This window comes from Microtus oregoni, unplaced genomic scaffold, assembly GCF_018167655.1.
Source record: "Microtus oregoni isolate MIOR12 unplaced genomic scaffold, Mior012 000049F_ref0000343, whole genome shotgun sequence".
Taxonomy (NCBI): Eukaryota; Metazoa; Chordata; class Mammalia; order Rodentia; family Cricetidae; genus Microtus; species Microtus oregoni.
The window spans coordinates 2,667,657-2,691,945 of NW_024543223.1; the positions used below are offsets into that span (position 1 = coordinate 2,667,657).

The 24,289-nt window shown below is 41.8% G+C and overlaps 2 protein-coding genes across 16 annotated transcripts in view; one reads left to right on the forward strand and one right to left on the reverse strand.

Annotated features, from left to right (window-relative positions):
* Window positions 1–24,289, forward strand: part of LOC121436441 (GATOR complex protein DEPDC5) — a 125,428-nt gene that overhangs the window by 3,186 nt on the left and 97,953 nt on the right. For all 15 annotated transcript variants that reach the window (XM_041636337.1, XM_041636336.1, XM_041636351.1 and 12 more), the window contains exons 3-10: window positions 2,232–2,319; window positions 3,942–3,988; window positions 9,690–9,775; window positions 11,783–11,866; window positions 13,494–13,543; window positions 16,284–16,353; window positions 18,990–19,068; window positions 21,525–21,586. In XM_041636337.1, coding sequence (XP_041492271.1) covers window positions 2,232–2,319; window positions 3,942–3,988; window positions 9,690–9,775; window positions 11,783–11,866; window positions 13,494–13,543; window positions 16,284–16,353; window positions 18,990–19,068; window positions 21,525–21,586 — 566 coding nt within the window. The remainder of the gene's footprint in view (window positions 1–2,231; window positions 2,320–3,941; window positions 3,989–9,689; window positions 9,776–11,782; window positions 11,867–13,493; window positions 13,544–16,283; window positions 16,354–18,989; window positions 19,069–21,524; window positions 21,587–24,289) is intronic.
* On the reverse strand, window positions 7,884–8,273 carry LOC121436443 (60S acidic ribosomal protein P2-like). The gene has a single exon (XM_041636352.1). It carries the CDS (start codon window positions 8,271–8,273, stop codon window positions 7,926–7,928), a length of 348 nt encoding a protein of 115 aa, XP_041492286.1. The 3' UTR covers window positions 7,884–7,925.

Below are 24,289 nucleotides of genomic sequence, written 5' to 3' on the forward strand. Positions count from 1 at the left end.
TTAGCTAGCTGTAGTGACTTATGACTTCGACACCGAACTTTCCAAGGTTGAGACAGGAGGATTGCTTAAAGTTTGAGGCCAAGCTGCTGCAGAATGAAACTGTTCCAGCGGAAACAGAAAGGATCTAGATGTGGTGGTGTGTGCTTTAAATCCCAGCACACAGGAGGCAAAGGCAGGCAGATCTGTGTGTGAGTTTGCGGCCACCCTGGTTTACATGTGAGCTCTAGGCCAGTTCACCATGTCCGAAAACAGCTCTAGACTCTGTCTGAAAACAAACAAAAATGCAAACAAAGAAAAAAAAAGAAGAAGAAAAAGCAGTAAGTAAAGATGGAGAGAAAGAAGAAGGAGAAAAGAAATGAAAGAAATAAAAAACGTGTACTTTCCGGGCAGTGGTGGCACAAACCTTTAATCCCAGCACTCAAGAGGCAGAGGCAGGTGGATCTCTGTGAGTTCGAGGCCAGCCTGGTTTACAAGAGCTAGTTCTAGGACAGGCTCCAAAGCTACAGAGAAACCCTGTCTCGAAAAACCAAACAAAAACAAAAACGCCAAACAAACCGTGTACTCAGGGAGCTTAGACAATGGGAGTTTGTCATGGGGACTTCACAGAGATTGGACTTAAAATTAACAATGGAACATTCTACATAAATCAGTCCTTTACTAGGCTGAATTTTATCAAGTATTTTATCAAGTACACTTGTAGTCTACCCTTATTTTGGGGCGGGTGGGTTTATTTATTTATTTGTACTGAGGATTGGGATTGTAGCCAAGGTCTCATGCTAAGCATTTAATCTATGCCCTTACCCCAACCCCTATAGTTTAAAGGTTGTTTTGAACCCCCATGTGAACTAACACTTGAAGTCTAGACTATATGGCTCGAGTTTTATAACATATAAGAGGTGGTGAGCCTAATTTAGACAGAAGGAACTCATTACCAGTAATGAGCTTTTACTGGCTGTCTACCTTTAGATAAGCCAGTTTGTCTCCCAGGTTTTTCCTTGCTCTAACAAGAGCTCCAAAAGATTTATTGTGAGGGTTTAAGACAGTGTTTTTAAGGGAATTCATTGCATATTACATAAATATAAGTGGGACCTAGGCTGTTTCCATCATGTGTATGACAGATTCACAAGTATTTTAGAGAGTAAAGTGATATGCCAGAGGTGTAATTCTCCGAACCGTGGGCTGCTTTTTCCATAGAAACAGTAAGAAACATGTGCTTGGAGACAGGCCTCTGAGCTCTGTCCAGTAAGATAGTAGAAGGAGCATGTGCTTGGAGACAGGCCTCTGAGCTCTGTCCAGTAAGATAGTAGAAGGAGCATGTGCTTGGAGACAGGCCTCTGAGCTCTGTCCAGTAAGATAGTAGAAGGAGCATGTGCTTGGAGACAGGCCTCTGAGCTCTGTCCACTGCAGCCCTTTACTGTCATGGCCCTAGATACCTTTGCAAAAAACTTTTTCACTTATTTTTTTCTTCTGAACTGAGGATGGAAACCAGGCTCTCAAGCATGATAGATAAGCACTTTATCTCTTGAGTGACGTCCTCAGCCCTATGCAAATCCTTTATTTGTTCTAAAACTAGATTTAAAATGGACGCTCAGAGAAAAGGCAGAACACTTGGTTACCTATGCATAAGCCCCTAGGTTAAGTTAGGACCTTATAAAATAGGAAAACAAACAGGACAAATGGGGGCTGGTGAGACGGCTCAGTGGGTAAGGGCACTTGCTGCCAAACCTGACCTGAGTTCAATCCCTGGGCCCCAAATGGTGAAGGGAATGAACCAACATTTGTAAGTTGTCCTCTGGCCTACACACACACACTTAACCCCCCCCCCCCAAAAAAAAAAAGGTCCAACAACCCAGAAAACAAAAATCCAAATGGAACCTCAATATAACAACAAAAATAAAAATAAACATTGAGCGTAGTATAGCCTGCCCTGTGGTCCTGGCAGTGTGGGACCACAGAGACAGGAAGGTGAAAGGATTCAAAACTACCTTATAGGATGAGTTTGATGCTATCCTAAGACACTTATGTCAGTCCAAAAAGTAAAAATCGTGCCAGAGTTCAAACGTGAGATCTAGTAGTAACACAACATGATGGGGATGCTCTGTGTTTTTTCTCTGATGCTTTTGTTTTTTTAGAGGTATGTGGTAGAGATTCACCCCTACACCTCATACGTGCTAAGCCTGTGGTCAACTACTAAGCCCATTTGCTTTTAAAGTCACTGAATTGTCTTTCAGATGATGAGTTAGTCGTGAACCCTAAAGTGTTTCCTCACATCAAGCTTGGAGACATTGTGGAGATTGCTCACCCCAATGATGAATACAGGTGAGCAATTCAAGGATTAAGGGAACTAGGTACCCTGTTGTTTTCAAATACTATTTCAGTCTGGTCAGGGCTACATTGTAAGATCCTATCTCAGAACAAAACAAAAAATGCTCATGTGCCTGGTGTGGTGGCGTACACTTTTAATTCCAGAACTCAGAAGCGGAGGCAGGTGGATCTCTGTGAGTTCAAAGAGAGTCGGAGAGAGGAAGGGCTGTCACACAGAGAAACCCTGCCTTGAAAACAAATGAACAAAAAAAAAGCTCATGTCTAGGCTGAAGAAGTGGCTCAGTGGTTAAGAGCACTGACTGCTCTTCTAGAGGACCTGAGTTTGATTTCTAGCATGTGGCATGCCACAACCATCTGTAATTGTAGTCCCAGGGCATCTGATACCTTCTTCTGGCCTTCTAGGGCACCAGGCATGCATGTGGTGCACAGACCTATGTGCAGGGTAAAACACTCATATACATAGAAAATTTAAAATACATATATATTTATTTATTTATTTATTTTTTTGGTTTTTCGAGACAGGGTTTCTCTGTGGTTTTGGAGCCTGTCCTGGAACTAGCTCTTGTAGACCAGGCTGGTCTCGAACTCACAGAAATCCGCCTGCCTCTGCCTCCCGAGTGCTGGGATTAAAGGCGTGCGCCACCACTGCCCGGCCATATATATTTAAAGATTTTTTTTTTTTAAATTATGGTTATGTGTGGTGGTACCCGCTTTAATTCCAGCAGCTGGGAGATAGAACCAGGTGAATCTCTTGAGATCATGGCTAGCCTGGTCTACAGAGTGAGTTCCAGGATAGCCACGGCTACAGAGAGAAACTGTCTCGAAAAAATAAAATTCTAGCTGAGTAGTGGTGGCGGTACATACCTTTAATCCCAGCACTTGGGAGGCAGAGGTAGGCAGATCTCTATGAGCCTGGTCTACAGAGTGAGTTCCAGCACAAGCTCCAAAGCTACACAGAGAAACCCAGTCTCAAAAAACAAAAACAAGTAAGAAAGAAAGAAGAAAAGCAATTTTTAAAAAGAATTAATTGTAGTCTGTGCATATGAGTACAAGTGCCCCCAGATGAAGAGCCCCTGGCTCTGTAGTTAGAGACAGTTGGGAGCCACTTGAAGTGGTAGCTGGAAACCAAACTTGAATCTTCTGGAAGAGCAACTGGTGCTTTTAAGCCACGTGTTCAGTCTCAACAACAGTTTTTTTTTTTTTTAAAGTGGCCCATTTTTGTTTATAGCGTTGCTATAACAACTCTGGAAAGTCTTTTGTTGCCTTCCTTCATTTCCTTTCAGGTCAAGTGTACTAGTATCTTTGTTTCTAAGGAAGTTTTCTCTGGTTGTGGCACAAGTTACAATGTATTTTGGTTGTTTGTTTTTTGTTTTTTTGGGACAAGGTTTCTCTGTAGCTTTGGTGCCTGTCTTGGAAGTAGCTCTTGTAGACCAGCCTGGCCTCGAACTCACAGAGATCCACCTGCCTTTGCTTCCCAAGTGCTGGGATTAAAGGTGTGGGCCACTACCGCCCGGCCAAGTTACAATATATACTACATTATTAGTTCACATTTTGGTTGCAGGTAGGGCAAGCTTACCTCCTGTAGTCTCGCTCATCTTTGTTGCTTTCTTTTCCAGTCCTCTGCTTTTGCAAGTCAAGTCTCTTAAGGAAGATTTACAGAAAGGTAAATATTACCTCTCTCTGAGACTTTCATAGTTACTGCCTGCAAAACCTTTGAAACTTCTCTTGGAAATCTCAGGGAATAAGTGCCTAGCAGATTGAGTTTCCTCTAGCAAAAAAGAAGACAAATGAAGCTTGTGGGGGTCAGTGACTGCATATTCAGACACTACCCCAGGAGCAAGAGTTGGTACGTTTGCTGTCTTCCTTTACCTTTACAGCTGACTAAGCTTTAATCTCATCCAGACACCGAGTCAGATGAAAATTGCCAAAGAATCTCATTTGTTAGCATGTTGCAGGCATTGAAGAAACTACATTTAGAGCCAGAGGAAAAGGTAATTTGAACATGGGAAGTTTTATATTTAGCTCTTAAAAAAATTGATGGTGAATTTTCTAAGTAATATTTAATTATTTTCTGGGATGAGTGTATTGCCAGTGTTCTCTGGTCTTTGTGTTTCTAGATTCTTCCTGTCGTTTTTCAAAGAATAAGAGAGTTGCATGCAAATCAAAAAGTAGCAAGGGATTTTATTCAAAGAGAAAGTGAAGGTAGAGAGTAGATAAGTCAGTTGCAAAAGCCTGAGCAAGCATGGGACTGCAAGTACCTGGTTACTAACCAGGGTTTGCTTTTGTGGGTCCAAGGGAAGAGTCTGTCAAGAAAGGGTAGCTTTCTGTCTTGAGTGTTAGGCTTAGGTTGTGTAACTGCTCCTGTCTTCTTGTATGATGCATCTGACTTTAATCATATGTGTACCTACTTGTCCTACTTGTACATAGGCATGAGGTGATAAATAGGCTCTTTTCTCTAAATGTTTCCTCCTAAAACAGTTTGCTTACTGTGCCTGCACTCTAGGGACCTCAAGAAAGGGGAGGGGCCAAGAGATGTAGCTCAGTTAGTCAGCCTGCCCAGTATACACTGAGCCCTGGCTTCCATCCATCTCTGGAACTGTATAAAACAGATGTGATGGTGCTGGCCTTGAATCTCTGTTTCAAAAAGAAAGAAAGAAAAGCCATGTGTGGTTTCAAAGGCCTTTACTCCCAGTACTCCGGAGGCAGAGAGGCAGATGGATCTCTGTTAGTTCAAGACCATCATGGTGTACAAAGTTTTTTCCAGGACAACGAGACTGTTACACAGAGAAACCCTGTCTCAATAAAACCAAACCAACCAACCAACCAAACAAACAAACAAAAACCACTTGCAAATAAATAAAAATGATCATACACCAGAATTAACCAGATCCAAAATCTGTACTCAATGAACTTTACTGTTAAAATAGGAATTTGGGACAGAAACTGGAAAATGTCACATTAAATTTTTCACGTTTATTACTAAATATATTTTATGTACTTCGCCATCACTAAAACAAAACAAAAAGGTCTGTGGCCAAATTAAACTTAGAAAACCAAGTAACTTCCTATTCTGTTTTGTAATTGTTTGTCACCTGCATCCAGTCCTTTCTCACCCCTGATATTCAACCTTTCTTATTCTCTTCCTGGTTTACTGTAGCGACGTGTACATTTGTTTACATATATACATATCTTATTGGCTAGATTCTGCTTGAGAAAGAGCATGCAGTTTTCTTCTTCCTGAGTCTTTATTGTTGTTATATACATACATACACATTCCTAAATTCTTCAATTCAACCTGCTTAGTCCATAGAATGTTACCTGTATGAACATGATCTCAGGAATGAGCATTTGGTATTGGATAAGCAAATGGAGGGCTCTTCCCTGTGGAAGACCAGTTCTCTTGCTCTTAGCATTCCACAATGGCCTGCTGTTTATGGCCTATGGTTGAGGTCCCTCAAACTTCCCCCTTCCATATTAGCATATTCCTTGGTGTATCATTGTTCAGGTCTTGTTTGCATCCATGTTGATGAAGCTTCATATGGGGAGCCTTTCTGACGTTTCTAGGACACACAGTCTAACAGCTAACTTCCTGTTCTCCTGGCTCTTAAATCTTTCTGATCACTCTTCCACAGTGATCCCAGAGCCTTAGGTGCAGGAATTGTGATGTAGATGTATCAGTTGTGACTGGGCACCACCCAGCCTCTTGTTCTCTGCATTTTGACCAGTTGTGGGTTTCTGTATGTGAGACCCTGTCTTAAAGAAAAAGTTCTTCCTACATTTACTTATGTAAGTATGCGTGTGAACACACACATTGGGCAGGATGAATGTGTGGACAACTTCAGGGAGTCACTTCTCTCATTTCACCATGTGGGTCCCAAGGATTGAACTCAGGTTGTCAGGCTTGGTGGCAAGTGACACCAAATCACTTTGCCAGCCCAAATAACGGGTCATATGACATTTTATATGTGTGTGCGCGTATGCATACACACACATGTGCGTATTTCTATTATATATTCCTTAGTATCCTCTCTTGTCTCTCACATCTGATAATCTTGTCCTCTTCCAGTGTATCTCCCCTGCTTTCAGGACTTTGTGTGTGACCCAGTGAATTTTATTAGGGTTGTTTACATGAGCATGGGGAGGATTTCTGTACAGGAGCATAGGCACCTTATCCATGGCTACTCCACTGGGAAAAATGTGTTTTCTTCCCTCTTCAACCATTGACTGTTTAAATCTGCAGAGATGGCTGAGGCCTCATGAACCTCTCCTCCTTTCATGACAGGGTGTTGACAGGTCCGATCTTGTGTAGGTAATCATAGCAACTGTGAGTTATACAGTGAAATTGTCATGTCATATCCAGAAGTTAGCATCCCACACTGTTTTTCCCACTTCTCTGGCTCCTTCTTCTGTGTTGCATCTTCCCTGAGCCTGTGGCTGGGCATGCAGCAATCATTTATTCTCAGTACTGGCCAGTTATGAATCTCTGCAGTCATTGCTGGCCAATGCAGAAAGAAGCTTCTCTGGTCAAAGCTAGTAGAAACGCGAATCTATGGGCGTACACATAGTTATTCAGCCAGTTTCAGTACTGTATGCTTTTAATTCCAATGGAGGCATGTAGATCCTGTGAGTTAAGACCAGCCTGTGCTGCAGAGTAAGGTTCTAAGGTAGTTTAGGACTACATAGTGAGACTCTGTCTCCAAAATCAAAATAATAATAAATAGAATAAAATAAAAATATAGTAATTTAGAAAGCAATCTGTGTCTGTGGCTGATGGTACAGTCTATGGCTGAACATCTGCAGATGTTCTCAGTTTCTTCAGATCTTAGAAGCTAAGCAGTATTAGGCCCAGTTATTACTTGGAAGAAGCCAGTTTTGAAAGGCACATTGTATTCATTTAGTAAAACTGCAACCACAGATTTTTGCCAAGGTTTACAGTATCAGAAATGAATTCCCTCCTACTGTATTGTGTCAGATTGACTCTATAACAGACTTTTACTATTGCTCCATTGGACTCATCCTGCCTGGCTGGTTTGTGTTGTTGCATATAGATTCCGTAGCTGAGTAAGACAGTTGGTGATCCTTCCACCACCATGATGGCTAGTCAGCCAGGAGAAAGCTTTCAGCTCCGTTCCAGCTGGGTTTGTTTCTGTTCATTGCCCCAGGCCGGCAGTGCCTTCAGAAATAAGGTCAATTTATTATTGTCTCGTTTTGGGGAACAACCAACAGCAGTGGCAATTGCTTGTATTGTTTTGAGAATCTATGGAGTAGCTTACTTCTGCCACTGGGATTTGAACTTTTCTTAGGTTGCTCCTCCCACCTCCACCCAGGGCCTGGTGTGTACTAAACAATTTCCGTGCTGCTGAGTTACATTCCCAGCCCAGCCGCCAGATCCTTTTTGTTTGTTTGTTGTTGTTTTTTTTTTTTGAGACAGAAGCCCTGGTTGATTTGATTTCATTATGTAGACCAGGCTGAGGTCTACTTGTCTGCCTCCCAAGTGCTGGGATTAAAGACATGTACCATCATACCTGGCTCAGATTTTTTTTTTTTTTAAAGGCCACTCAAGATACATAAAAAGGTTTTATTTGCAGGGGAGCACAGATTTAATCAAACAAGCCAAATCCCATGTCATCATCCGACTCTTCGGACTCCTCCTTCTTCTCTTCTTTCTTCTCCTCTGCTGCAGCTGGGGCAGAACCAGCAGCAGGAGCTGCAGAGCCAGGGGCAGCAGAAACAGCCACAGCTCCACCAGCAGGCACACTGGCAAGTTTCCCAACACCCTGGGCAATGACATCCTCAATGTTTTTTCCATTCAGCTCACTGATGACCTTGTTGAGCCGGTCATCGTCCGCCTCGATGCCCACGCTGTCTAGTATCTTCTTAATGTCTTTGGCGCTAGGAGAGGAGTTGCCCCCAAGGAGGGCAAGCAAGTAAGAGGCGACGTAGCGCATGTCGGCTGCTGCGGACCGGCCTCACGCGTGCGACCTCGGCGGCGTCAGGCGGCCTGGCTCAGATTTTTTTTTAAAAAAATACTTTTCATTTTTAAATGTTTTTGTTTTTTGGTGATAAAGGTCTCATGGTCCAGGCTGAACTTGCTGTGTAGTGAGGATGACTTTGAATTTCTGATCCTCTGCCCTCTACCTCCAGAGTGCTGGAATCAAAGGCACTTACTACTTCTCATTTTTTCCTGTGCCCTGCCTGACCTTAAACTCACTGTGTAATCCAGGCTGGTTTCCAGTTCAGGACAATTCTCATGTCTCAGTGTCCTAAGTACTAAAATTTTTCTCATGTGTGTGTGTACATGCACATGTACTACTCATGCCTGAATATATAAAGGCTAGAGGTGGATGTCAGGTGTCTTCTATCACCATCTCAATTTTTTTGCAATGGTCTTTTTGTTTGGTTTATTTTTGAGACAGGGTCTCACCTTGTGACATTTGCTAACATGGAACACACTATGTAGAAGAGACTGGCTTTGAATTCACAGAGATCTATCTGCCTTTGCCTCCTAAGTGCTGGGATTGCAGCCATACACCACCATGTTGGCAAGACAGTCTTTTGATGAGCCCAAAGTGCTCTGTTTTGGCTAGGCTAACTGGCCACAAGTCCAGGGATCCACTTGTTTCTGAACCCATTGCTAAAGTTCAGGTGTGTGCCGCCATGCTCGGATCTTACATGCATGCTTAAGATCAGGATCCAGGTTCTCCTGCTCATGGAGCAAGCAGTTTATTGACAGCCACCTCTCTAGTCCCCCACATGCAAGATCTTAAATGTTCGTCTCTTTCTCTCCTGTCTCTTCTCATTTCTCCACTCCTTTTTCTCTCATTTTCTTCCTTCTTCCCTCCACCAGCAAACTCAGGGACTCGTGTGCTGAGCATGTTTGCAACCACCAAGTTACACCTTTCTCTTCTAATTTTTTGATTGATTTATCTTACTTTGTGTATGGATGTTCTACCTGTATGCATATATGTGTATCATGCTCATTGCTGCTGGATCCCCTGAAACTGGGGTTACAGATGGTTGTGAGCCACCATGTAGGTGCTGGGAGTGGACCCAGCTCAGGTCCACTGCAAGAGCAACATCTTCTCTTAACCACTGAGCCACCTCTCCAGCTCCAGCTCTTTTTTGATGCAAGAACTGCTGAAGTAGCCCAGTCAGGCTTTTCAGTCCTCCTGCCTCGGCCTCCAAATGCTGGAATTACAAAGGGACCTGACACCGGGTGCTTTTCATTACTTTAAATCAAGTGTTACTGCTTGGGCTTGTATCACCTGTAGAGAACTGTTTAAAATTTCATGTCCTGGAAGGCAGAGGCCAAAGCAAATGATCAAAATGTGTTAACTGAACCAATTTTTTTTTTTCTGTTTTAGAAACTATCAGTGTGGACCAGACTGTGACTCAAGTATTCCGGCTAAGACCTTACCAAGATGTCTATGTGAATGTTGTAGACCCCAAAGTAAGTTTTTGTTTTGGACTTTTTTTTGTTTTTTTGTTTTGGAAATTTCTTTTTATAGTGATTAACACCTATCCTCAAAGGTTAGGTGATGATGGAAATGAGGTTGTTAAGTGTAGTGCTATATTGTTAAGTGGTCAGATATAGGTCATTTAAACATTATTGGTATGTAGGCTGCATTTAAGTCCTCACTTTTTAAAGCTTGTCTTGCTGGGCGGTGGTGGTGCCTGCCTTTAATCCCAACACTTGGGTGACAGAGACAGGTGGATCTCTGTGAGTTCAAGGCCAGCCTGGTCTACAAGAGATAGTTCCAGGACAGGCGCCGAAGCTACAGAAAAAACACGTCTCGAAAAAACAAACAAAAAAACCAACCCCCCTCCCAAAAAGCTTGTCTTAGTTTATATAAAAGAATGTATTTATAATTTTCAATTTAATTGCTAATTTATATATTCTGTCCATTTTTTCTTTTTAAATTGTTTTATTATTTCTAAAAACATTTATTTATCTTTATTATCTATTTGAGTGTTTGCTTGCATGTATGCCTGATGGCCAGAGAGGCCAAAAAAGGATGTTGGATTCCCCTGAAGCTGGAGTTAGATAGTTGTGAGTCACCATATGGGTACTGGGAGTTGAACCTGGGTCTTCTGGAAGAGCAGTCAGTGCTCTTACCTCTGAGCCATCTTTTCAGCCCTTCATGTTTATTTTCTTTTTTTAGGCAGAGTCTGTTGTTTAGCTCAGCTGACATAGAACTTGATATATAGCCCAGGCATGCCTAGACCTGCTAGCACTCCTCCCTCAGCTTCCTGGGAGTGTAAGATACATCACTGTACCTGGCTTTGAGTTTTTTTCTTTTGTTTGTTTGTTTGTTTGAGTCAGGGTCTCACTATGTAACCCTGGCTGTCCTGGAACTAACAATGTAGACCAGACTGGTCTGCAGAGTGGCACTCTTTAGTAATAGGAGCGGCGGGCTGCTTCCCCGCCACGCGGCTAGTTTATACCCAAAATAACCACACCAAACTGTATTAATTAAATTACTGCCTGGCCCATTAGTTTTAACCTCTTATTGGCTAACTCTTTTTTTTTTTTAAATTTATTTATTATGTATACAATATTCTTTCTGTGTGTACAGCTGAAAGCCAGAAGAGGGCACCAGACCTCATTACAGATGGTTGTGAGCCACCATGTGGTTGCTGGGAATTGAACTCAGGACCTTTGAAAGAGCAGGCAATGCTCTTAACCGCTGAGCCACCTCTCCAGCACTTATTGGCTAACTCTTACATATTTGTTTAACCCATCTCCATTAATGTGTATCACCACTTGACTGTGGCTTACTGACATGAGTCTAACCAACGTCCATCTCAGAGAAGAGAGCCATGGCGTCTGCCACACTGCCTTCTTCCTCCCAGAATTCTGTTCTGTTTACTCCGCCTATCTAAGCTGCTGTCCTATCAAAAGGCCAAGGCAGTCTCTTTATTTAACCAATTAAAGTAACACATAGACAAAAGACCCTCCTACTCCACGAACTCACAGCGATAGATCTGCCTGCCTCTGCCTCCACAGTGCTGGGATTAAAGGCGTGCAGCACCACATCCAGGTTTGCATTTTTCTTTATTAATTGATACTTGATAGGCAAAATAATTATCCATAGGGTATGATATGCATTCTATAGTGAAATAAAGCGGACAGACCAATGGTATCTTTCAAGGCAGAGAGGCCTGCTGGAGCTCATCAATGTGAGGCAGTAACACCCTTTGTCAAACAGCAGCAGCAGGACTGAGGCACACAAGTGGTCCTCGGGGGCTCCTTTTCATGGCTGCTGCCATAGTATGTGCTGTACAAATGCCAAGGGCGTGGTTGAGTTGCCTTTGCTGCGGAGAATTCTGTGAGTTCTGCTGTTCAGTAATTGTCCAAAGGTTTTGTTTTTTTGCACTTTTTTTTCAGTGTGTGGATATCATATTTTGACTATAAAGTGTGACAAAGGAATACAAAAGTGTGATTATCCTCTTTTAGGATGTGACTCTTGACCTAGTGGAATTGACTTTTAAGGATCAGTACATTGGCCGTGGGGATATGTGGCGACTGAAGAAGAGTTTGGTAAGATATGGTCTTTTAAAAACCAGCATATTGTCTTTTCTGTGACATGGATTGTCCTTGTTTATCATATAAATTTAGAGCCATTCAAATACCTTCTTATTCTAGCATCCACAAGTAGTTACTGTACATATTTGGCTATATCCTTTTCTATTTTCTTTTTTATTTTTGTGTGTATGGCTATATGCATACCTAGTGCTTTTACCAGTCAGAAGAGCATAGTGAATCCTCTAGAACGGGAGTTACAGACTGAGCTTCCCTGTGAGTGCTGGGAACCAAACCTGTTCCTCTGTAAGAGCACTCTTTCAACCCCATCCCCACTCCTCATCCCGCTTTTGAGAAGGGTCTCAGTATGTGGACTTGGCTGGCCTAGAACATGCTGTGTAATCAATGCTACCCTGGAACTGACAATTCTGCCTCTGCCTTCTGAGTGTTGGAACCAAAGACATGTACCATCAGACCCACTTACTTATTTTTATTGAACCTTTTCTATTTATTTATTTATTTATTTATTTTTTAAAAAATATTTATTTATTATGTATACAATATTCTGTGTGTAAGCCTGCAGGCCAGAAGAAGGCACCAGACCCCATTATAGATGGTTGTGAGCCACCATGTGGTTGCTGGGAATTGAACTCAGGACCTTTGGAAGAGCAGGCAATGCTCTTAACCTCTGAGCCATCTCTCCAGCCCGAACCTTTTCTATTTAAAATGCCTACTTCATCAGAATTGTAACCCTGTACTGAAAACTCTTTAGTATTTTTTTTTTTTTTTTTTGCAAGACAAAGTTTCTCTGTGTAGCTTTGGAGTCTGTCCTGGAACCAAGCTGGCCTCAAACTCACTGAGATCCACCTGTCTCTACCTCCCGAATGCTGGGATTAGGGCGTGCACCACCATGCCCAGCATTTTGTTGTTGGAGGAGATTTTAAAGCCAAGAGGAGCTCTTGTGTGTGACTTTCTTTTTTTTTTTTTTAAATTTATTTATTTATTAAAGATTTCTGTCTCTTCCCCGCCACCGCCTCCCATTTCCCTCCCCCTCCCCCAATTAAGTCCTCCCCCCTCAGCCCGAAAAGCAATCAGGGTTCCCTGTCCTGTGGGAAGTCCAAGGAACCTCCACCTCCATCCAGGTCTAGTAAGTTGAGCATCCAAACTGCCTAGGCTCCCACAAAGCCAGTGCGTGCAGTAGGATCAGAAACCCATTGCCATTGTTCTTGAGTTCTCAGTAGTCCTCATTGTCCTCTATGTTCAGAGAGTCCGGTTTTATCCCAGGCTTTTCCAGACCCAGGCCAGCTGGTCTTGGTGAGTTCCCAGTAGAACATCCCCATTGTCTCAGTGTGTGGGTGCACCCCTCGCGGTCCTGAGTTCCTTGCTCGTGCTCTATCTCCTTCTGCTCCTGCTCACTCATATTTGGTTTATAGCCATAAACCAAGGACATTGAGCCTATAATTAGTGATCCTAGAGAAGCTAAATAAGGAGAACCCAAAGAAAAACATCTAGGCATCCTCCTGAATATTAACCTTCAGCAAGCGATGAAAGGAGACAGAAACAGAGACCCACATTGGAGCACAGGACTGTGTGTGACTTTCTGTGGCCCGATGGGTTGAGTCCTTTTGTTTTCTCCTTCCCTTAGGTGAGCACCTGTGCCTATATCACTCAGAAAGTGGAATTTGCTGGCATCAGGTAAGTATCGTGGCATTCTCGGCTTACTGGATGGTAAACAGAAGTGGGCTTTAGTGCAGGAAGTCAGCTGAATAAGACACCTGAGGCCCGTGGGAATCTGCAGTAAAGGGCACAAGTGTTGCACATGCTAACCTGCACGATACAAGTGAAGAAGAACCAAAGTGCGTGATGGCAGTTTTAGGATTGTTTTTGTAATGTTGGGACCTGGTTTCGCGTAGCCAGGCTGGCGTCAGTTTCAGTGTCGTCGGCTTTTGGCCCCTGAGCCTTCTGCTCTCACTTCTCTAGTGCTAGGAGACAGGCGCTGGCCCCACACCTGGCTGCTTTCAGAATTACTGCTGTAACACGAGGTGCGAATTACATAATTTAGAAGTGGAACTGTTAACATGTTATCACACCTTCGGTCTTACAGATTAGGATACTTGTTTACAGGTATAGAACAACCAGCACAGTATTGTCACGCGTTGCTCTTCTACCTGGGCTGCTTCACTATCACTGTATTTAAAATGGTTTCTGTATCTTAGTAAAAGAGACTTTTCAAATCTCTCCCCCATGTTTTTTTTCAGTACTAGAGTTGGAACCCAGGGCCTCATGTATACTAGTCAATCACGTACCCCCCAACAGCTCCAGCCCTGAAACACTCCCTGCCTACTGTTGCCGTTTCTTTACTGTCTTATTTGTTTTGTGGTGGGAATGGCCGCACACATGCTGGGAAAGTACTCTGCCACAAATCTTCATTCCCATTTTTTAATTTATTTTTATTTTTTGGATACAGAGTATTACATTAGCCTAGATTAGCTTGGAACTCACGATGTAGTCTATGTTTGCTATATATAGTGCTTGTGCATTTACAGCTCAGTGTAAGCAATATTGTAATGATTCCATGATATTCTGCTGTACGGATATACCAGTTTATTTTAATTAGTTGGCTATTTTTTTAAATTATTTTTTAAGTTTAGTTTGTCTGTGTGTTTTCCCTGCATTTGTGTATGTGTACCATATGCACACTGGTGCTCCCAGAAGTCAAAAGATTTCTGGGAACTGGAGATATGGATAGTTGTGAGCCACCACATGGGTACTGGGACCTGAGCCCAGGTCCTCTGTAAGAGCAACAAGTGCTCTTAACTGCTGAGTTTTCTTTCCAACCTCAGTTTCCTTTTTTTTTTTTTTTTCTGTTTTGCAAGACAGGGTTTCTCTGTGTAACAGAGCTGTTCTGGAACTTGCTCTGTAGACCAGACTCTCTTTGAACTCAGAGAGATCTGCTTGCCTCTGCCTCCCAAGCGCTGGGATTAAAGGCATGTGCCACCAGTCACCCTCCTATCTGAAGGACTCTTAATCCCTACTCATACATACTTGCATATCCAATTGTATTGTTGCTGTAGTCAGTAGCTAAGAAATGGAGTCATCTTATATGTCTATCAACAGATGAATGACTAAAGAAAATAGCATACATACCTAATGGGATTTTGATGGAACCACTAAAAATAAAATTGCCAAGTGATGGTGGCACATGCCGTAATCTCATCACTTGGTAGGCAGAAGCATGTGGATTTCTGTGAGATCAAGGCCAGCCTGGTCTACAGTGTGACTTCTAGGATAACCAAGGCTACACAAAGAAACCCTGTTTCTAAAAACCAAACCAAACAAACAAAATAATGAGATAAAATCATGACATTTTGCAGGAAATACATGAACTCAGATAACTTTATGTAAAGCAAAACAAGCTAGACTTAGAAGGACAAGTACAGTGTCTCAGTCACAGAAACTGTTTGAGTGTGTATTTGTAAATCATGAAACTAGGAAGGGGAACCATGAAAGTAGAAGAAAGGAACTGCTGGGCAGGGTGGCGCACGCCTTTAATCACAGCACTTGAGAATCAGAGGCAGGTGGATGTCTGTGAGTTCCAGGACACCCTGGTCTACAGAGTGAGTTACAGGTCAGCCAGGGCTACATTAAGAAATCTTGTCTTGAAAAACCCCAAAAAACAGAAGAAAAAAAAAAGCCAGTTGTTATTGACACTTGTTTTGTTTTTTTTTTTTGGTTTTTTTTTTTTGGTTTTTCGAGACAGGGTTTCTCTGTGGTTTTGGAGCCTGTCCTGGAACTAGCTCTTGTAGACCAGGCTGGTCTCGAACTCACAGAGATCCGCCTGCCTCTGCCTCCCGAGTGCTGGGATTAAAGGCGTGCGCCACCACCGCCCTGCCTTGACACTTGTTTTTTTTTTTTTTTTTTAAATATTTATTTATTTATTATGTATACAATGTTCTGTCTGTGTGTATCCCTGCAGGCCAGGAGAGGGCACCAGACCTCATTACAGATGGTTGTGAGCCACCATGTGGTTGCCGGGAATTGAACTCAGGACCCTTGGAAGAGCAGGCAATGCTCTTAACCACTGAGCCACCTCTCCAGCCCGACACTTGTTTTTTGAGGATTGGTCAAAACTATAAAATCTGTACTCAGATAATTTGTGTATTATTTCTGAGGGTCTCTGTGCTCTAGAGGCCCAGTTTCTAGACCTGTTTGTTTTCTGTGGACTCCTGTTGTGTGTGTTCAGGACCCCGAAAGCTGCTTATCGTAGATAAGTTGCTCATGGAGCTCTATTTGGAGAGATATAACTGATCAGACGTTTGAGTGCATGTGAACCTAGATGACAGACACAGGAGGCTAGCTCATACCACTTAGAAGACAGCGAGCGAGCCACCTGAAGAGAGTGGTAACAATAACTTGTATGTGTATCTCCTTTCAGAGCGCAGGCTGGTGAGCTCTGGGTCAAGAATGAGAAGGTCATGTGTGGTTACATCAGTGAAGAGACCAGGGTAAGATTACAGAGTGACCTTTTTGGTTTCATTTCCTTATGCCATATTTCTGTGTGTATGAGTGTTTTGCCTGTCACATACATATGTGTGTACCATGTACATGCCCATGGAGACCAGAAGAAGTCATTGGATCTCCTAGTACTGGAGTTAAAGACAGTTGTGAGCCTTGATGTGGGTGCTGAGAACTTGACCTGGGTCATCTGCAAGAGCATCAGGTGCTTTAACTACTGCGTCATTTCTCCAGCCTTTGCTTCTGGTTTTTTGAAGTAGGGTTTCATGTAGTCCATGCTGGCTATGTACCCAAGGATCACCTTTAATTCCCAACAGTCCTGTCCCCACATTCCATGTGCTGGGATTGTAAACACATGCCCCCCCAACACACACACTCAGTCTTGTATAGTATTGGGTATCAGAGCTTCTTGAATGCTGGACAGGTAGTTCACCACTGGGCATTCTGTCAGCTAAGTGAAAGAACGCATGGGTAAAGCTCGCCCTTAGAAGTACCACTTTGCCGGGCGCATGCTTTTAATCCCAGCACTAGGGAGGCAGATGCAGGCAGATCTCTGGTTTACACAGCGAGTTCTAGGACAGCTAGGACTGCTACACAGAGAAACCCTGTCTCAAAAAACCAAAAGGAAAAAAAGGACCAAGTACCACTTCATAGTTAAGAGAATTCTTTTAATAAAAACCCCAACCCCAAGATTTACTTCAAGTAGTAATGTTTTGTTTGATTTTTTACACAGGATTTTGCTATTTAGCCCATGTTGTCTTTGAACTGACTGTATTCCTGCCTCACTTTCCTGAGTTACAGGATTACAGGCATTAGCCACCATATCAGAGTTTGCTCTGTTTATTGTTATTTTTGTTAAAACTTTGTATAATGGGGCTGGAAAGATGGCCCAGTGATTAAGAGCACCCTGACTGTTCTTCTAGGGGACCTGGGTTCATTCCCAGTACCCACATGGCAGCGAGCAACTGTATGTAACTCCAAGATCTGACATCTTCACACAGACAAACATGCAGACAAAACAGCAATGCAAGTAAAAATAAATAATTTATTTAAAAAAATTTTTGTGTAATGTATTTTGTTTTGCTTCAAGACAGATTATATACTATATTTTGATCAGGTTTCTCTGCCTCCCTCAAGTCTTTCCAAACCATCTCACCTCCCTGTCTGCCAACTTTATATTCTTTCTCTCTCTCAAAAACAAAAATGAAAATCAAAATGATGAAAAAAATCAATAAGACAAAAAAAAAGCCCAAACAAAACTAAACAAAAAGCACTCACACAAAACATAGAATTTGTTTTGTGCTGGTCCATGGTCCACTACTACTGGGCATGGATCCTTCCCTGGAATATGGTTGATATACCTGTTAAACTTCATTGGAGGAAACTGATTTTCCCATTGCGAGTAGATATCAATTGCAAATAACTTGTTGGTTAGGGGTGGGACCATGTCCACTTTCACCTTGCATTGCTGGGATCCTGGCTTGCTTGAGCCTGTACAGACTTTTACAGGTCTTCTGTGTGCTGCTACAATCTCTGTGAGCTCATGTGTGTATTGGTGCTGTTGTATCTGAAAGACACGATTTCCTTGGAATCATCCACCACATCTGGCTCTTGTAATCTTTCCACTTCTTCCGAATAGGTCCTGAGCTCTAAGGGAAGGGGCTGATGAAGGCATCCCATTTAAGACTGCTCCAGAGTCTCTCACTCTTTGCACATTGTCTAGTTGTAGGTCTCTGTTAATGCCTATCTACTGCAAGAAACATCTCTGATGAGGATTGGTGAGCTTGTTAACTGTGGATATAGCAGTGTATCATCAAGAGTCATTTTATTCCTGTGTTCCTTTAGTAGAATAATAATAGTTTTTTCCATAGGCCAATGACATATCTAGTTGCAGGATCCTGGCCACTTTAGTGATGTCAGGTATGGGTTCTATCTCATGTAGTGGTCCTTAAACAAAACAAAAAGCCCCCCTCCCGTGGTAGTTGGTTGTTCCTATAACATTGTGCCACTATTGACTAGAATATTTTGTATGCAGGTTGCTGTTATAGGTTATAGAACTTGTAGATGTTAGCTTTTAAGCTTTCAATATGTGTGCACTTTTTTGCCGTTTTGTTGTTGTTGTTTTTCAAGACAGGGTTTCTTTGAATAACAGCTCTGGTTGTCCTGGAACTTGTTTTGTAGACCAGGCTGGCTTCGAACTTGGAGATCTGATTGCCTCTGCCTCCCAAGTGCTGGGATTAAAGGTGTGCGCCATGTCCTGGCATGTACACTATTTTTAATTGCATAATTAACTCACTAAGTAAGTTATTACATAACTTAGTGAGATGGCTTAGTGAGTAAAGGTGCTTACCACCAACCCTGATAACCCGAGTCTGAGTTCCTGAGACCTACATAGTGGAAGGGGAGGACTGACTCTGCAAGTTGTTCTCTGACCTCCACGTGTGTTCACTACATGGATACATACATACATACCACACATTCTCTCTCTCTAAATAGTAACGACTAAATATAGGCAGATATGTTGAGTGTATTACTATGTGGCAGACTCTGACACCCTATTCATTCTGTAGAACTGAAATTGGATATGAATCATTTGCTTTTTAATGCAATTATGTTTTTGTTACAGGTGGTGTTCCGTTCTACGTCGGCTATGGTTTACATATTTATTCAGATGAGCTGTGAAATGTGGGATTTTGATATTTATGGTACTGTTCCCTAAGTACTGATTGTAACTGCCACTGGAGAAAATTTTTTGGTTTCCCCCAAGTCTGTATCATTTTATAGTAAGCATTTGAAGTTCTCTAAAGATGTGTCCTGCTTTCTTGACAAACCTCTTTAGTTCTCTTTTATTATCATTTTTCATTGTTCTTTCTATTACTGTTTGTTTTTTGAGAAAAGGTCTCATATAGGTGAGGATGGCCTTGAACTTCCCATTCTCCTGCTTCAGTCCCCCAAGTGCTATGATTAAAGGTGTTCATGTCTCTGCCCAGTTTATGCTGTGCGGTGGAGACCAAACCTGGAGTCAGTGTATGCTAAACAAGCCCTTTACCTAACAGAGATACAGCTTAGGGGTGGAGGTGCATGCTTAATCCCAGCACTCAGGAGACAGAGGCATGTTGATTTCTGTGAGTTAAAGACCAGTCTGGCCAGGCGGTGGTGGGCGCACACCTTTAATCCCAGCACTTGGGAGGCAGAGGCAGGCGGATCTCTGTGAGTTCGAGACCAGCCTGGTCTACAAGAGCTAGTTCCAGGAGAGGCTCCAAAACCACAGAGAAACCCTGTCTCGAAAAACCAAAAAAAAAAAAAAAAAAAAAGACCAGCCTGGTCTACACAGCAAATTCCTGTCAGAGCTAGATAGTGAGACCCTATAGCCAAGAATAACCTTGAACTGATTCTCCTTCTACCTCCAAAGTGCTGTGATTTCAAGAATGTACTGCCTTGCACAGTTCTTCGCTATTTTATTTTTTTTAGACATTTTTCTTTTTTAATATGTTGTGTGTTCATGTATGCCCACATTCCCAGATGAAGGTCAGAGGACAGCTTTGTAGAGGGTCTGTTCTTTTTTGATTTCATGCATAGATTCTAGGGAACAAATGCTTTTATCCACGGAGCCATCTTACTAGTTCTTCTATTTTATTTATATAAACTGCGTAGATATCTGGAAAGACAGATGCAGAAGCAGAATATGAATTCCAGGAAGTGCCGTAAAGTATTAATGAAAATCCTGAATTCTCAGAGCTTCACTTCTAGTATGATTAGGTACCACCAATTTCTTTTTCTACTTTCTATGCTTTCATAGGATCTTGCTCTATAACCCAGACTGTCTTCAAATTCACAATCTTTCTACCCTATGAGCAGGCATTTACTAACTACCCTCAACTTGGTGTCTTTCACTTAGTTCTCTATCAAACACAGAAAAACAAGTTTGCTTCAGCTTCATTGTCTTTGAATTATGACATAATGAGCAGAGAATGCTAAAACTACTATGAGGTACCGGTGCTGTGACTGCCCCACCAGTTTCATGATTTGCACAGTTCAAATTTTTATTGCAAATTAGTGCTTGCTGTGCATCAGTGAGGAAATTATGGCTAGGAGGAACTACAATGAATGCCTAGGGTTTACTAAATCATTTTGTTGTTGAACTTCCATTACTTGGAGAGAGAGAGGGAGAGAGAGAGAGAGAAGGAGAGAAAGAGAGAGAGAGCGAGAGAGCGAGAGCATGTGTACCTACATCTTTCAGGAATCAGTTTTCTTTTTTTTTTTAATATTTATTTATTATGTATACAACATTCTGTCTGTGTGTGTGCCTGCAGGCCAGAAGAGGGCACCAGACCCCATTACAGATGGTTGTGAGCCACCATGTGGTTTCTGGGAATTGAACTCAGGACCTTTGGAAGAGCAGGCAATGTTCTTACCCGCTGAGCCATCTCTCCAGCCCATCAGTTTTCTTTCTCTTGTGGAGGGTCTGGGGAATCAAACACAGGTCATTAGGTTTGGCACCCCCCCCCCCCAATTATCTTCTAAGACACTTTAAGCATGGCTATAAAAGTCATCATATTTGGAGTTTAGAAATACACAACATATTAACCAGTCATCTTCCTTTTTAAACATTTGGAGTTTACCTTGAAGCTGAGACTCTGTAATTATGAGATTTGACTGTACTTTCTGTGCTAATGAATGAAGCACTGAACCTCCATAATTAAATTTAATTTGATAGAATTGAGGATGTAACCCAATGGTAGGGTTTTGTCTAGTTTGTCTAGTGTATGCAAGCAGCCCCCTCCTTCATTTATTTTTCACTTTGTCCTTTTGCTCCCCCCCCTTTTTTTGAGACTGGGTCTCAATATGTAACCCTGGCTGGCTAGAACTTGCTTTGTAGACCACGCTGGCCTTGAATTTACAGAGATCCGCCTGCCCCTGCCTCCAGTGCTGGGATTAAAGGTGTGTGTCACCACATTTATACTCTACCTTTACTATCTTTATATATACATATGAAAATATACACATAGAATATAGATATAAATAAGTATATATTTATATAGCTGATCCCATTGTTTTCTATTTGATCTGATTCCTTTACTGTATTTAGAAGAGATAGTTCAAGCCAAAAATGAATAGGAAAAATATGACATCCTCACCCTTTTCTCCCTGTTTGTTTCAGGGGATTTGTACTTTGAGAAAGCTGTGAATGGTTTCCTTGCTGACCTGTTTACTAAGTGGAAGGTATGTATTTTTCTACATTATAATCTAAGTAGATAGCACTCATTAGATTTTTAATTTTTCAGTTTTTCTTTATTTTGTATTTTTTTCTTTTTTTCTTTTTTTTTTTGATTTTTCGAGACAGGGTTTCTCCGTAGCTCTTGGTTCCTGTCCTGGAACTAGCTCTTGTAGACCAGGCTGGCCTCGAACTCCGAGAGATCTGCCTGCCTCTGCCTCCCGAGTGCTGGGATTAAAGGCGTGTGCTACCACCTGGCTTAATGTTGAGTTTTCTGAATGCAGTTTTTTCTATTTGCCTTATCTTGAGCTACTTTAGCTGAAATGTGGACTTGAGATTTAAGTTATGCTAATCACCTCAACATAATAAACAGTATTTATGAAAAACAACAAAGCTGACTTTACAGATCGCACTCAGTGGTGAAAGACTGAAAACTTTTTCCTAAGATCAGTATTATGGATGCTTTCTTTGCTACTCTAGGCACCCACATATAAATAGAAGTAAATCTTAAAAAAAAAAAAAATAGGGTAGGAGGCTAGAGACATGGCTAAGTGTTTAAAAGTACTGACTGCTCTTCCGGAAGCCCTGTATTTGAGTCTCAGTACCTATGGGGATAACCTACAACTGTCTGTGATTCCAGTCCTGGGGGATCTGATACATTGTTTTGGCAAAGACTCAGCACACATGTGGTGCACAGACATACATACTGACAAAATACCTATACCTATAAAAATAAAAATAAAGGAAAAAAAAAGAAATCAGTGACTGGAGAGAGAGCTATCTCAGTGCTTACGAGCACTGCTTGTGTTTGTATAGGAGCTGCCTTTGGTTCTCAGGACCCACGTGTATGGTACATGTGCATTTAGAAAACTCAACATTCAGCCAGGCAAAACACTCATACACACTAGACAGACAGACAGACAGACAGACAGATAAAATTCCTGATGTTTTTTGATTGGGATCTTGGTAAAGCTATATTGGAACTATAGTTATAAAACTATAACTCTCAAATAGTTGGAATTACAGGCATGGCCCACCATGTCTGGTCTTAATAGGGTTAAAATGACAATGCAGACAATGAGATTACATGCTTGTAATCTCAGGATTTGGGAGGCAGAAGTCTCAAAATGACAAGACCAAAATAAAATATGTACAGAGCAGTTTGCAACATAGTGTGTCTGTGTCAAATTCCTTTACACATTTTTTTATAGAAATAAAAATCTGATCCTCAAGTTTCTATGTAATTGTAAGAAATTTGGAATGAACAGCCTTGTAAAAGGATAAAGAATTTGATTTCTCCTTGTAGACAGCAAAATAGTGCTAGTGTGATACTGGCATTAGAATAGACATAGATCAATATAATTGAATTAAAGTCCATGTACTACTCATACATCTGCAGTCTGGTGCTTTTAGACAAGGATAATGAAGTCCATTTGAGGGGAAAAATACTCTATGCATTTTGGGACAACTGAATATTTATATGAAAAAGAATGTATTTGGGCCGGGTGGTGGTGGTGCATGCTTTTTTTTTGTTTTTTTTTTTTTGTTCTTTTTTGGTTTTTCGAGATAGGGTTTCTCTGTAGCTTTGGAGCCTGTCCTGGAACTAGCTCTGTCTGTAGACCAGGCTGGCCTCGAACTCACAGAGATCCGCCTGCCTCCTGGCTTGGCACATGCTTTTAATCCCAGCACTCGGGAGGCAGAGGCAGGCAGAACTCTGAGTTTGAGGCCAGCCTGGTCTACAGAGCTAGTTTCAGGACAGCCAGAGCTGTTATACCAAGAAATCGTGTCTCAAAAAACAATGCAAAACAAAGAAGATAAATTGAACTTTTTACAATTAAAGTCTTAGGAAACTAGGGCTATAGCTCACTTGACCTTTCTATCAATGAAAACATCATCCTGACATATACAGTATTTAACGTCACAGAGTTTGGAGTAAAACAAAATTAGTTTAAAATTAGGGGTCTCTTCCAATTAGCTTTTTGGTCATAGATAGCCTTGGTTTTCTGCAAAGTGGAGATGATAGTAGTCTCTATCTCCTTTCCACAGGAGTTGAGAGACTCTCTGCTCTCTGTAAAAAGTGTCTCTGTGACACTTTTATGTCCATCAAAGTTGGATAAGGATGCTTGATTTGGGGGATGTGAAGTACAGTCCCCAGTTGGTGCCTCAGATCTGCTTTTCCCCAGCAGTGTACTTCCTGTACTTTGACTTGTACTCAGGAATTTCTATCCACTTGCAATATATCCAAGGAAAAATGAAAGGTGGCATATGGTACATTAAGTTGTATTCTTTTATGTCAAGTGCTGAATTGTGTTAGTGTGGTTGAGAGAGATGAGGTTGAGTCCTGCAAGAACTGAAACAAGTTTGTTGGCTCAGTAAACAAGCTACATGTCATGTCCACCAGTAATTACCCTGTTCCCAGGATTTTGATCTCAAGACTTCATGGAAATTTATTCTTACTAGCTCCCATCTGCATCCAAAAGGTAATTTGTGATTTTGGCTTGCATTCCTTCCTCTTCCCAAAGCTTCTGGGCCTCATCCGGTGATGTGTAGGGACATCTTTGGTTCTTTAAATGACCACTATAGGCACTGTTATTTTTCCTTAAACTTGCAGTTCTAATAAATTAAAAGTGGATAGGGATATAATCAAGCTCTAACATTCAGTTGGTCAGGTTTATGTCAAATCAAGAATTGGGTGACAGGACCCTTTCTTT

Coding starts and splice junctions, on each gene's coding strand:
- LOC121436443 (XM_041636352.1), bottom strand. CDS start 8,273: ATGCGCTACGTCGCCTCTTACTTGCTTGCCCTCCTTGGGGGCAACTCC.